This window comes from Mus caroli, unplaced genomic scaffold (genome assembly GCF_978045245.1).
Source record: "Mus caroli unplaced genomic scaffold, Mus_caroli_1 scaffold_6, whole genome shotgun sequence".
NCBI classification, from domain to species: domain Eukaryota; kingdom Metazoa; phylum Chordata; class Mammalia; order Rodentia; family Muridae; genus Mus; species Mus caroli.
The window spans coordinates 6,910,201-6,924,598 of record NW_028227261.1 but is presented as its reverse complement, the minus strand read 5'-3'; the positions used below and the strand labels follow the sequence as shown (position 1 = coordinate 6,924,598).

The window sequence follows — 14,398 nt, the reverse complement described above, 5'->3', positions numbered from 1 at the left end:
TCAAATACACAGAAAGAAGTAAAAGAACTCAAGGTGACCCACGAGAGAGGGACCTGGTCTGGTTAAACCAGTTTTTACTGTTCTAGATGGTATTCACATATATTTTCATTTTGTTAAAGTATGAAACTCGGATTTAATCCAAGTTCCTAACTTACAGTGAGGAGAGCACGTCAGTGTGTTTTAAGTCTGAAATGTATCCTTGTAAGACACATGTGTTTTTTATATATATATATATATATATATATATTTTTTTTTTTTTTTTTTTTTTTTCGAGACAGGTTTCTCTGTCCTGGAGCTCACTTTGTAGACCAGGCTGGCCTTGAACTCAGAAATCTGCCTGCCTCTGCCTCCTGAGTGCTGGGATTAACATGCCCGGCGTGTTATATATTTTTTTTAACTAAATCAACATCACCTACAACATCTGTCATATAAGTTTCTACTACCAGAGTAACCAAAAATGGGCACAAACACTTTTGGAAACATCTCAGCTGAGAAATGCACATCTAATTCTGAATTAAGGGAACTGGATTAAAGCTGGGCACACTGGTACACACTCAGGCAGAGGCAGGTAGGGGTCTGTGAGTTGGAACCAGCCAGGGCTACAGTGAGAGTCAAAAAAGAAAAAAAAATGTTTTTAAAGAGATTTTTGTTCTGGCTTCTAATGAGAATAAAATGACCAGTAATTAACTGTACTGCCACTGTGGTCTGGCCAACTAATTTGTTGAAAATACCTTTCTACTAATCCTGCTTTAGTGAATTTAATTTTTCATATACATCTTAGTGTTCTGTTGACCTTGAAAAATTTTTCTTCCACAAAGGTTCTACGTGTTCCTTTTATGGTCACTAAGAGAATCACACCATCTTAAGAACTGAGCAAAATAAAGCGACACCTTCCAGATCGAGGATCTCTGACCAGTCTGTACACTTTAGTGGTTTGAAAAAAAATTAGTGAAGATCAAATCCGTAAAGGCCGCTAAAACAAGAACTATTTACAAACCATAGTACTTTTTAGAAGTAAAGGGCTACAGAAAAACACAGATTGTGTTTCTTTAGAATGAAAGGAAAACGGGAGGATGCTTTTTTAAACTACATAAAACCAAGTATTTTTAAGTTGATCTCCTGATATTTCCTGAAACTACTCAGGGCTTTTCTGATTTAAGATTACACTCCTACTGTAGTTGAGGAAAACCAAGTTAGCTGACTGAAAATTAACAATTCTGACTTCACAACTGAAGTATCACAAGTCACAAGATTGGTTTTTTTTCCCCCTACCTGACCCTTCACCCACGTATGCGCATGCTCCATCCCTGGAGAATTTTAGTGAGTAAATAAACATGAGGAGACCATAGCCAAAAGTGGAGCACGGGCCTCTTCCAATCGACTTGATGACAGATGATGACTACTTTCGTAATACTGCAGAGGAAGCTTACGTGAAGCAAGGGAAGAAATTAAGCCAGCTGGGGTCTCGAAAAGAATGCTTTCAATTTGTAAAACGACGGGAAAAAAAAAAAAAATCAACTGAGGCATAGAAATCCCTAGTTCCCTAACTGCCTCTGCTTTCCTGACAATCCCACACAGTACAACCCAAGTTTGAGGGGGAGGGGTCCTGACAAAAGTAACATAATACCAGAAGTCATTAGGAATCTGTTAAATTAGTGTAATTTAACTGGAATCTTTTTAACTATTAAGGATATACACTTTGTTAATGTTAAATCTCAAGGAATCTGTAACTACCTCTCAAACACAAAGGTACCTTTGATAATTTATTACAATGAAATGGTCACATGTACCTGGGATTTCAAATCCTTCCTTTTAAAACAGCCATTAAACATTATGATTTTATGCAAAAATTGTTCTTTAAAACCCCCGACGACACAGACACACACAATATACCACGATCTAAATCGCGCCCCTCTTTCTCGAACACCCTTTGAAAAAGATTGAACACCTTCAAGATGCTCCTCACCACCCCACCCCCGTCTTCAGACCCTAAAAGAAAGAAAAGCGAGTGGAGTTCCGAATGAAGAAACGAGAGAGAATAAAGGAGAATAAAACGAGAGACCCTCTTGCATTCTCTATCTCTGGAGAATTTTAGTGATCGAGTAAACATACTGAGACGGTAGCCCAAAGTGGAGCCAAGGGCTTCTTACAATACAGCCAACCTGATGATGAATGAATACTTCATCATTATATTTCATTATTCTTGAAAATGCCATGTCCGTTGCCTCCCCAATCCCAAGAGCCCGACACCACCAGGGCAAAATCTGTCCCCATCCAAAGCGCCAAAGAGTTGCCAAGTAATCCTTTCAAGGTGCCCCCCCCCCCCCACGCCCCAGCCTCCTCACCTCGTCAGCGCTCAGCTCCTCCATCGCTTTCCTCTTAATGGTGAAAGGCGTTAGAGAGATCCTTCAGTTCTTGAGACCAGGGCGGGAGCAAAGGAAGAGTGGAAGGTATCTATCGGGCTGTCTGGTCCCCCAATGGGGGAGGTTTCAGAATTGCATAGTCAGAGGTTAAAAACTAAGAACACGAGGCACTGAATCGCCTTGGCTTCGGTCGCTCGCTCGCACCGCCGCAGCCTCCTCCAGCTGCAAGCGCCCAGAGCTGCCGCCTCTGGCCACGGCCACCGCTACGGGGTCCTCTCCAGGCGCCACTGACTCCCCTCAGCTTCCCAGGTTACCCAGGGCGGGCGGCGCGGTCTCCAGCTCCGCTCGTGCCCGCTGCGCGCCGTGTCTTCGTGGCGGTGACGCGGCAGCTGCGTTTTTTCCTCCCGCAGACCCTGCTCGGGGTCCCACCCCTGGGCCCTGGCGGGAACGGCTCCACTGCACACTGGATGCCCCCGAAGCGCGGCGACCCTACAGCAGCCCAGGCAGAGCCCAGCACCGGACTGGGAAGCCCCTCCCCTCTAAAAGCAGGCCAGGCTCGCCCCGCCTCCACGCGAGAACCCCGGTGGGGGGCAGGGGAGGGACGGGACTGGCGAAGCCCTCGCTGGAAGCGTAAATCCTCCTACCCCTCCAACCCTACTCTTACCCCCTCGCCCCACCAAGTATTATTCATCAAAACAACAGGGCGGCCATCTTTGAAAGGGGTCACGTGACCCTCGCCGGGGAGGCGGGGCTTCTCGCTCCGGGATTCGCCAGCCAATAAGCAGCGGGCGTCGCGCCGCCGATTTCCTCTTCGCTTGCATCCTGTCCCCGCCCCCTGCCCCACCCCCTCTCCCCTGAGCGGCGCCAGGCGGGGGGAGGGGCGAGAGGGGCTGCTAAGCGGAGAGGAGGAGGAGGCGGGGCGGGCAGTCACCATGGAGACTGCGCGGAGGCGAGGGGCGCGGTGGGCGGGGCCCAGGTAGAATTGCTGAGGGGAGGATGCGCCAATCCGAATATGGCCCTTCCCGGGCTCTCCTCCGCGCCTTGGGTTTCTGCGGTGCTGGTTTGTTCCCATGTGGATCCTGCTGTGGAGTGACTTGGGAATCCTCCAGGATGCTGCAAGCCTGCTACAGACATTAGGAGAACTGAGGAATCGGAAACACATTTGCTTTCTGCAGGGAGCACTTAGCACCATGCTGCAAATACCTTGTCCCACTCTTTTCCTCCCCCAGGAAAACCCATGGAAGAAAACTAACAGGATCTTACATTAATTTTATTTTACCTTGTTCTTTTAGAGAGGCGCTCTGCTTTAAGGGTGTAGAGACTCAAATTATTGAGAAATGTGTTGAACAATGACTTAGTAACTAACCCTTTGTAATGCCAGCTCGGCCGGACAACAAAAACTTACTTTACAATCAATGTATAAATACAAATTGAAAAATCTAACAGAACCGTGAAAATCCAGATTTTGCCACAAAGTATATATCGTATGGCTTACAAACGCCATAATCATCTCGTTCCTAATTGTTCTTGAGACGGAATCTTGCTGTGTATTTCAGATAGCCCCAAATTTGAAATCCTGCCTGAACGCTGGGGTATGCACCACCATCACAGATTACCCAACTATAACATTAATGTATGTATATGTGTATGCAAGTATGTATTTCAAACAGGGTCTCGCTGGCCTGGAACTCACAGAGATCTGCCTGCCTCTGCCTCCCAAGTGCTAGGGTTACAGTACCGGCTACTCTTAGCTGAACTATAATCTTAAACATTCCACTCCTGTCTAAAAGAGTTACAGTTGATCTTATCCAAGGGGACAAGAAGTGACTAAAATAGTTACAATTTGTTTGCTACATGCTAAAAATGGGAACATGACTACTAGATACGCAAAGAGTCTGTGAGTAAAATTAAACGGCTGCAGGCTTTTCAGGACCACATTCTACTTTCCAGGAAATGAATTCTGTGTAAGCCATTTTGCACCCCTAGTTACACTGATGTCAATTACACTGTCTTTCTGAAAACATGATAATTGCCATGTAGCCTCAGATTAAATCCCACAAGTAAAGTATACAATGGCTCTAGGGTAGTGAGAGTTCTTTAACATCATTGCTCTTTAATTTCAGAACATTTTAATCACCCACCCAGCCATCCAACACACTATAACCATCCCTCCTCATCCTGCCATTACTTCCGGTAGCCGATCTGTCCTCTGGCTCCCCGGACCTTCCCACTCTGCACATTTCACATCAAATAAATTGAACATTCGGTAACTACTCTTGCGGGGCCTCAACTGTACTGCTTTTTGGACTTCAGAAAGATAGTTTATCCTCCTTGAGACCTTGATGTTTGCTGTCTCCTTTGTCCCAAAGACTCTTCTCCTGGACTTTGCATGGCTTCTTAGTTTTTAGTTTTTAGATTTGATGTCATTTCCTCACTGCTGCATTAACTTGCTTATCAAGTATATGTATGGATATGTTCCGGTTTGTGGAGGTGTACATCTATGTATACATGTGTATGTGTGGAGGACAGAGGACAGTCTTGGTGTCATCTCAGGAACACCATCCACCTCTGTTGAAACACAGCCTCTTATTGGCCTGGAGCTCACCAGTTAGGTTGGACTGCTAGCCAGTGAACCCTGGAGATCCTCCTGTCTCCACCTCCCCAGCCTGGGGCTTGCAAGCCTCCAAGCCTGGCATTTTTACATAGGGTTCGGTGATGGAATTCAGGCCCTCATTCTTGCAAAGTCAGACATCAACTTGTAGAAATTGGTTCTTCCTTCCACTGTGTGGCCTTTGAGGATCCAAGTCAGATCAATAGGCTTAATGGCAAGTGCCTTTACCTACCATGCTGTCTACCAGAAGAACATAGCTTTTCCCTTTGCACAGGATTGGGGCTATAAATCAGGGGTAGAATGCTTGCCTAAGTATTCATGAAGCCCCGTAGGACAGAAAATAATAATAATAATAATAGTCTTCCTCACATATTGCTTATTTCTCTCAAGCCTTTTTTTTAATTTTATTTATTTATTTATTTATTTTTTAAAGACTTATTTATTTATTTATTTATTTATTATATGTAAGTACACTGTAGCTGTCTTCAGACACTCCAGAAGAGGGCGTCAGATCTCATTACAGATGGTTGTGAGCCACCATGTGGTTGCTGGGATTTGAACTTTGGACCTTCGGAAGAGCAGTCGGGTGCTCTTACCCACTGAGCCATCTCACCAGCCCCCTATTTATTTATTTTTATGTATATGAGTACACTGTAGCTGTACAGATGGTTGTGAACCACCATGTGGTTGCTGGGATTTGAACTCAGGACCTTCTAAAGAGCAGTCAGTGCTCTTACCCGCTGAGCCATCTCACCAGCCCCTCAAGCCTTTTTGTATATGTAACTTTATTCTAGCTTTCTGTGTTTCTCCACCCCCCCCCAGTTGTCTGTCTGTCTGTCTGTCACAGGTAAGGTCATGACTAGTACACCTTAACTGACCAGCTCATCTGTGTCTTGTGTAGGGCTTTGCCCATAATGCTGTATGAGTGGTTCACAAATACAAGAACAGAACAGGGCTTAAGTCAGCCACACTGGCTTATATTTCCTGTGGTTATATTAGCAACCACATGTATCTATCACTAGGCATAACCTCACAGTCCTGTGGAGATCAGGCTGAAGCCAAGCAAGAGGAATTCAAGTAGTTAACAACACTCCAAGGCTTGAACTCCATCAGGGATGTTACATATGGTGATGGCCAGAAATCATGACAAATTCCAAAGGCTCCCTTGTTCTTTGACAGGAATGCTGCCTCATTTTTCTGTAAGAAGATTAAAAATCTAGAAAGAAGAGCTGGAATGGTGGCTCAGTGGTTTGGAGCATTTATTACCCTTGAAGAGGACCCAGGTTCAATTCCTAGTACCCATATGCGGTGGATCACAACTGTCCATGGTTCCAGTTCTGGAAGATCTGTCATCACATTCTGACCATAGCAGGCAGCCAATATGCCTGTGGTGCACAGACAGACAGACAGACAGATATTCTCATTAACATTCAAAGATACGATATGACTCTTCCCAAACTCACGGTGAGCCAGGCAGATAGCTCAGCTGGCAAAATGACTAGACCTGCAAGCCAAGCAAGCAGAGGTCAAGCCTCAGAACCCATGGCACTACTCCTTTGTCATCTCAGGACTCCTGCTGTGAAGCAGGATGCAAAGACTGAAGAGTGGGCCTGAGGCTCAAGGAGCAGCCCAGCCTGGAGTACGCAACACAGTAGCCAGAGAAACAAGAAAGACCCTGCCTCCTCCACAAGGTCAAAGGTGAGAACTGACTCCTGAAAGTTGTCTTCTGAGCTACACACAAACACAAGGTACACACATGGATACACACATACATATACAGAAAATATTTTTTTTTTCAAGACAGAGTTTCTCTGTGTAGCTCTGGCTGTCCTGAAACTCCATCTGTAGACCAGACTGGCCTCGAACTCAGAGGTCCAGTTGCCTCTGCCTCCCAAATGCTGGGATTAAAGGGGAGTCACCATCGCCTGGCTTTAAGTAAAAAATTAATTAATTAATTAAGAAAAACTTTTATTTTATTTCTTCCTCCAACCTCGATCCTGTTTCTCTGTGTTCTCTTTCTCTTCTTCTCCCTAATCCCCCACCCCTTGTTTTTTGAGACAGACTTTCTCAAGTAGCCCAACCTGACCTCAAACTCTGTATATATCTGAGATGAGCCTTGAACTCCTGATCTGCCTGCTTCAGTCTCTCAGGTGCTGAGTATAGGCGTACAGCATTATGCCTGGCTTTCTCTGCTCACAAACCTCTTCAAAGACCTGTCTGCACTTGGCAGGTTCAGTTCCGACCAAGTATAAAATTCCACTCCCTATCTCTCTTCCAAGTCCACTGTATCCGGAGTCTCTTCACCTCACCCAGGGGTCATAGCTTTGCCTGTCAGCTAATTCATACATAGACGGGCCACCCAGAACCTCCATTCCATACTAAGAATTGAGCCTGTGAGACAGAGTACCGGGGGCATAAGTGTCAGAAAAGACTGGTGGCATCTAGTCTGGCATTCTCAGTTCCTATTTCCAAGGTCAATATATAGATATGAAGGAAGCTGAGGCACGTGCATACAACACATAGAGTAAAAAAAAAAGAAAACCAATGGCTGCTGGTTTGGAAGGCATAGCTTCTAACATACGAGCACACTTAAGGAAATCTACCCAGCAATTTTCCTTGCAGCTGTGTTTTAGAATTTCAAAACATGGGAGTTTGTTTTTCTGGTTTTTCAAGACAGGGTTTCTCTGTGTAGCCTTGGCTGTCTTGAAATTCCCTTTGCAGACCAGAGATCCACCTACCTCTACCTCCTGAACGCTGGGATTAAATGTGGGTACCACCACCACTCAGCTGGAAACTAATTTTTATAAACCCTTAAAGATGGGAACATTAGCCGGGCGGTGGTGGCGCACGCCTTTAATCCCAGCACTTGGGAGGCAGAGGCAGGTGGATTTCTGAGTTCGAGGCCAGCCTGGTCTACAAAGTGAGTTCCAGGACAGCCAGAGCTATACAGAGAAACCCTGTCTCGAAAAACCAAAAAAAAAAAAAAAAAAAGATGGGAACATTTTGATCCTGCTTTCATTTTATAGCCAAGTGGGCTGTGATGGTTTGTATCTGCTCCTGGGCCCAGGGGGTGGCATTATCTGGAGGTGTGGCCTTGCAGGCATGGGATTTAATACCCTAGTCCTAGTTACCTAGAAGCCAGTATTCTGCTAGAAGCCTTCAGATGAGGAAGCAAAACTCTCAGCTCCACCTGAACCATGCCTGCCCAGACACTGCCATGCTCCCTTTATCTGGTATCTTCTAGAGCAGAGGATTCATCTCTGTTCTACTTCCTGGTGTCCCTTTAACTGAACCCTTGAACCACATATTTTGTATTTTTCCTTTCTCAACTTGCTCCTTTTCATTAAAATGTTCTTCATAGGAGTGAACTTTAGTAACCACACAACAGAATTGACACCAGGCTGTTTTGAGACTTCTTTTCAAAGCAATTAGTTTAAATCTCTTCACCTTAGCCTCTCAGGTAGACTTTTCAGACAATGGCAAAAAGCAGCCACATTCTTTACCAAAACACCACAAAAACAGTATCTAGGCCACATACTGAAATTCTTCTCCACTTGGGCCAGGTTGGCACAGTTCAAATCACTCACAGCAACAAAGTATTCCATATTCCTCCTAAGACAGCCCATTAAGTCCCACTTAAAGCATTCCAATGCTTTCCAAATCCAAAGTCCCCAAATCCATACTCTTCCAAACAAAACCATGTTCAGACCTGTCACAGTAAACCCTACTTCTGTCTTAGGGTTTTACTGCTGTGAACAGACACCATGACCAAAGCAACTCTTTTCTTTTTTTTTTTTTTTTTTTTTTTGGTTTTTCAAGACAGGGTTTCTCTGTATAGCCCTGGCTGTCCTGGAACTCACTTTGTAGACCAGGCTGACCTCAAACTCAGAAATCTGTCTGCCTCTGCCTCCCAAGTGCTGGGATTAAAGGCGTGTGCCATCACGCCCAGCGTCCAAAGCAACTCTTATAAAGAACAACATTTAATTGGGGCTGGCTTACAGGTTCAGAGTTTTAGTCTATTATCATCAAGGTGGGAGAATAGCATGGTCTGGGCAGACATGGTGCAGGAGAAGCTGAGAGTTCTACATCTTCATCTGAAGGCTGCTAGCGGAATACTGGCTTCCAGGCAGCTAGGACTGGGTATTAAAACCCATGCCCCCAGTGACACACTACTCCAACAAGGCCACACTACTCCAAGAAGGCCACACCTCCAAATAGTGCCACTCCCTGGACCAAACATATACAAACCATCACATGGGCTAATTTCTATCTCTTACTCCAAAATTCTTCCATTAAGATTATATTTAAAATTTAACATTTAAATGTTCTGTCTATAGAGTTAATCCCACCTCAGTTATGTGGCTATAACCAAATAAGGAGAAGCTAAAACATGCTGAAGGGCAGCACAGTGTCTCCACTGCCATGCACAACAGTGTAAGACTCTACATGACAACACGGAGTGCCCATTGTCCTCAGGCTCACAGCCCAATCTCTGTCATCCCCACACTAAAATAAGCATGCTGGCAGAAATCTCTACCTCATTCCAGAAAAGAAAAGATTTCCTGGAACTTTTTTCTTTTTTTAAAAAATTTATTTGTGGGCTGGTGAGATGGCTCAGTGGGTAAGAGCACCTGACTGCTCTTCCAAAGGTCCAGAGTTCAAATCCCAGCAACCACATGGTGGCTCACAACCATCCGTAACGAGATCTGGCGCCCTCTTCTGGAATGTCTGAAGACAGCTACAGTGTACTTACATATAATAAATAAATAAATCTTTTAAAAAAATAAATAAATAAAAATTTATTTGTTTGTGTGTGAGTATGTATGTAGGGGCCGTGTGCAGGCCTTAGCATGGACATGAAGGTCAGAGGACTTCTTTCTGAGGGTGAAGCTTGCCCTCCAAACTGTGGGTTCTAAAGATTAAAATCAAGTTGTGAGAGTGATGATGGCAAGCACATTTACTGCTGAGTCATCCCCATGGCCCCTGTGGCCCCTGTCCTATAACTTGATCTCCTTATCCTCCTGCCACCACCTCACAAACTCTGGGGCCACAGGTGTGGACCTCTATGTTTATTAGTGAAGGTGTCTTTCCTTTGTTGTTGTTGTTGTTTTGGTTTGGGTTTTTTTTTTTTTTTTTGGTTTTTTTCGAGACAGGGTTTCTCTGTATATCCCTGGCTGTCCATTGGCCTCGAACTCAGAAATCCACCTGCCTCTGCCTCCCGAGTACTGGGATTAAAGGCGTGTGCCACCACGCCCGGCCCTGGTGTCCTCTTTGCTTTTTTTTTTTTTTTTTTTTTTTTTTTTTTTTTTTTTAAGATTTATTTATTAGCCGGGCGTGGTGGCGCACGCCTTTAATCCCAGCACTCGGGAGGCAGAGGCAGGCGGATTTCTGAGTTCGAGGCCAGCCTGGTCTACAAAGTGAGTTCCAGGACAGCCAAGGCTATACAGAGAAACCCTGTCTCGAAAAAACCAAAAAAAAAAAAAAAAAAAAAAAAAGATTTATTTATTATATGTAAGTACACTGTAGCTGTCTTCAGACACTCCGGAAGAGGGCGCCAGATCTCGTTACGGATGGTTGTGAGCCACCATGTGGTTGCTGGGATTTGAACTCTGAACCTTCGGAAGAGCAGTCGGGTGCTCTTACCCACTGAGCCATCTTACCAGCCCTCGTCTTTGCTTTTTAACCCAGTCTTGTAACCTTGACCAGTCTGGAACTTATTACATAGCTGAGGATGACCTTGGATTCCTGATCTTCCCACTCCTCCTCCCAAGTAACTGTCCTCCCACCCCTCCTCCCAGTGCTGGATCATACTCTGATTAATGGGAATATTCTGAATTAATTGTACATCAGCCAATTTGCCTTTGCTGTCACCATGATGTATTATGATTATATCAGTTCCATCAATGTCAATAACACAATGTAAATTAAACACAAATTTAAATCTTTTGTCTCACATTCTCTTATCACTTAGATTGTGAAAAAGGTTAAAGAATTTACTCATTGTGCCCAGTCATAATAAATTATTGCTTTTGGTGTGACCTAAAAAAAAAAAAATTCCTTTCCAGTGTCAGAATAATATATATTGAATTCATCATTCTTTTTATGGCCCTTCTCTCATTCTAGGAACTTAATAATGATCCGTGGCGAACCCCTACAAATAAGTGCAGAATTGAATTCAACCTAAGCAGCTATGATAAAATAGCTTCATAGGCTGGGAACGTAGCAGAGTTGGCGGAGTCGAAGCTGTGCACACAATCCTCAGGCCACACGGAGGAGGCATGGTAGCACAGGTCCGTAATTCCAGGACTCAAAGGGTGGAGGCAGGAGAATCAGAAGCTCATGGTCATGGTGCCCTCTGACTACAGCACGTTCAAACCGTAGTTTGTGCGAGGTGAGACCTTGTCTCAGAAAGAAACAGACCAACAAGTAAAATGGAGAGATGGATGAGATGGTTCAGTAGTTAAGAACCCGCGAGAACCCCAATTCAATCCTCAACACCCATAACTACAGCCTCAGGGGATCTGACACCCTCTTCTGACCTTCACAGGCACTCACATGAGACTCTCACGTGCACTTACACACATGTGCATTCAAGTCCATCTATACACGCACACAGACACACACACAGAGAAGTGAATATGTTTATTGTTATGTGTTTTGCCTGCATGTATACGTGTATGCAATGCGCATGCCTGATGCCTGAGGAGGCCAGAATGCATCAGATCTGGAACTGAAGCTACGGGTGACGGAAAGCCACCATTTGGGTGCTGAAAATTGAACCAGCCCTCTGGAAGAGCAGAGAGTCTTCTTAGTCACTGAGCCGTTCCTCTCTCCAGGACCTGAAAATATTGAATTAAAAGAAAAAAAGTAAGCAGGTGTGGTGGTGTGCACTTGTAATCTAGCCTGGTCCACGGGGCAAGTTCCCAGACAGCCAGGAAACCTCTTAAAACAAACAAAAAACCTGAACCTATACAGTTCTCTTTTTATCTGCAGACTTCCTTTTCCTCTTCCTTTTTCCCCTTGTGAACTGAAGTGTAGCCAAATGGTGGACATTTGTCTAGTTTACACGAGGGCTTGGGTTTGATTTTGAATGCATGCAGACTGTCTAAACACACACAGACGCACACACACAAAGAGGAAGTAACTCTAATGTAGAAAATAGGAACCATGAAGCCCACAGGTGGCTCAGTGGGTAAAGGCACTTGCCATAGGAATTTAACAACCTGTACTCAATCCCCAGAACCCACATAGAGGTAGAAGGAGAGACCTGACCTACACACACACACACACACACACCTTACCCATACCTCTTAACACACCTCACATACGTATATATATTCCTTACACATGCGTCACACACACATATACCTCACACATACACACACATGCGTGATACACACACCTCACATACCTAACATATGCACACCTCACATACACACCTTACACACACATCTTACATGCACCTTCCACATACCTCACACACTCCTCACACATATACCGTATACACGCGCCTTACACATACTTCTCATACACACACCTCACATACACAGCTTACACACACACACACACACACACACACACACCTTATATACACACAAATGATGACAATGGTGCTAAATGAAAGTTTAAAAACATATAAAACTTGGGCTGGAGAGATGGCTCAGCGGTTAAGAGCACTGACTGCTCTTCCAGAGGTCCTGAGTTCAAATCCCAGCAACCACATGGTGGCTCACAACCATCTGTAATGAGATCTGATGCCCTCTCCCGGAGTGTCTGAAGACAGCTACAGTGTACTCACATATAATAAATTTAAAAAAACAAAAACAAAAACAAAAAAAAACATATAAACCTCATGAACTGCTTTTGGGGGTGTAAATGATGTGAGCATTGTGGGAAACAGGCTCTCAACCCCTTAACAAGTTAGGCACAGAGTTACTGTTACCCAGATTTAAGCCCTTGGCAGATGTCCCAAATAACTGAAATCAGATATGCAAGCAGAATTTAATACATGAATGCTCTTTGCAGCCCAGTTCACAACGGTTGAAATGTGGAAGTCATTAAACGGCCATCAACAGATGGTGGAACCAGCCATTTGTTGCCTAGCTGTAAAATGAAGTATCACTGAGACATCTCAGACAGGAAGGTGAATGGAAGCTGATGCGTGCAACAGTGCAGACAAACCTTGAAGATGTTATCCTCAGTGGAAGAGAGCACATGTTTCTTGTATGATCTCATTTATGTGAGGAGCCAGAACAGGCAAAGCCACCCCTCTTTTTTAAAGATTTATTTATTTATTACATGTAAGTACACTGTAGCTGTCTTCAGACACACCAGAAGAGGGAGTCAGATCTTGTTCAGGGTGGTTGTGAGCCACCATATGGTTGCTGGGATTTGAACTAAGGAAGAGCAGTCGGGTGCTCTTACCTGCTGAGCCATCTCACCAGCCCGACAAGTTCTTGAAGCCTATAAGCCCATGTCAGTATTCCAGAGACATTCAGAAAGAAAGAGCCTGAGGGAATTTTGCTGTTTTATTTTGTTTTGGTTTGGTTTTTTGAGGGGGGTGAGGTTTTTTTGTTGTTTATTTAGCTTTTTTTTTTTTTTTTTTTTTTCTTGGACAGGGTTTTTCTATGTATTGCTGGCTGTCCTGGAACTCACTCTAGTAGACCAGACTGGCCTTAAACTCAGAGATCCACCTGCCTCTGCCTCTCAAACATTAGGACTAAAGGTGTACACCAGCATGCTTGCAAAATCTTGAGTTTGGGGGTACAGTTTAAGAATGTGAGTTTGGAAGTCGGGCAGTGGTGGCGCATGTCTTTAATCCCAGCACTTGGGAGGCAGAGACAGGTGGATTTCTGAGTTCGAAGCCAGTCTGGTCTACAGAGTGAGTTTCAGGACTGCCAAGGCTATACAGAGAAATCCTGTCTCGGAAAAACAAACAAACAAACAAAACAAAAAAGATGTGAGTTTGGTTATAGGCATAGTAGTGCATGATTGTAATGCCAGCATGAGGGAGGTAGAGATACCTCTGTGAGTTCAGGGACAGCCTAGTCAACATAACAAGTTCCAGGCCAGCTAGAGCTACACAGTAAAACTTTGTCTCAAAACCCGAACAAAACAAACAAAAACAGTCATGGTGGCCCACACCTCTAATGCTTTAATCCCAGCACTCTGAGGGCAGAGGCAGGATTGAGGCTAGCCTGGTCTAGAGAGGGAGTTCCAGGACAGCTAGGGCTACACCGAGAAAAAAAGAAAGGAGGGGAGGAAGGGAAGGAGGAAGGAAGGAAGGAAGGAAGAAAGGAAGGAAGGAAGGAAGGAAGGAAGGAAGGAAGGAAGGAAGGAAGGAAGCAAGCAAGCAAGCAAGCTCTGGCTGCCCTGGAATTCATTATCTAGACCAGATTGCTCTCAGATTCACAGAGATCCACCT

At 44.6% G+C, this 14,398-nt stretch overlaps 1 protein-coding gene across 2 annotated transcripts in view; it reads right to left on the bottom strand.

The window, feature by feature from the left end:
- Window positions 1-3,106, bottom strand: part of Ube4b (ubiquitination factor E4B) — a 102,285-nt gene extending 99,179 nt beyond the window's left edge. Inside the window, exon 1 of one of the 2 annotated variants that reach the window (XM_085838588.1) lies at window positions 2,346-3,106. In XM_085838588.1, coding sequence (XP_085694714.1) covers window positions 2,346-2,369 — 24 coding nt within the window. In that variant the 5' untranslated portion in view covers window positions 2,370-3,106. The remainder of the gene's footprint in view (window positions 1-2,345) is intronic. The other variant, XM_021161159.2, reaches the window with a different exon arrangement.
- Window positions 3,107-14,398: the final 11,292 nt, after the last annotated feature.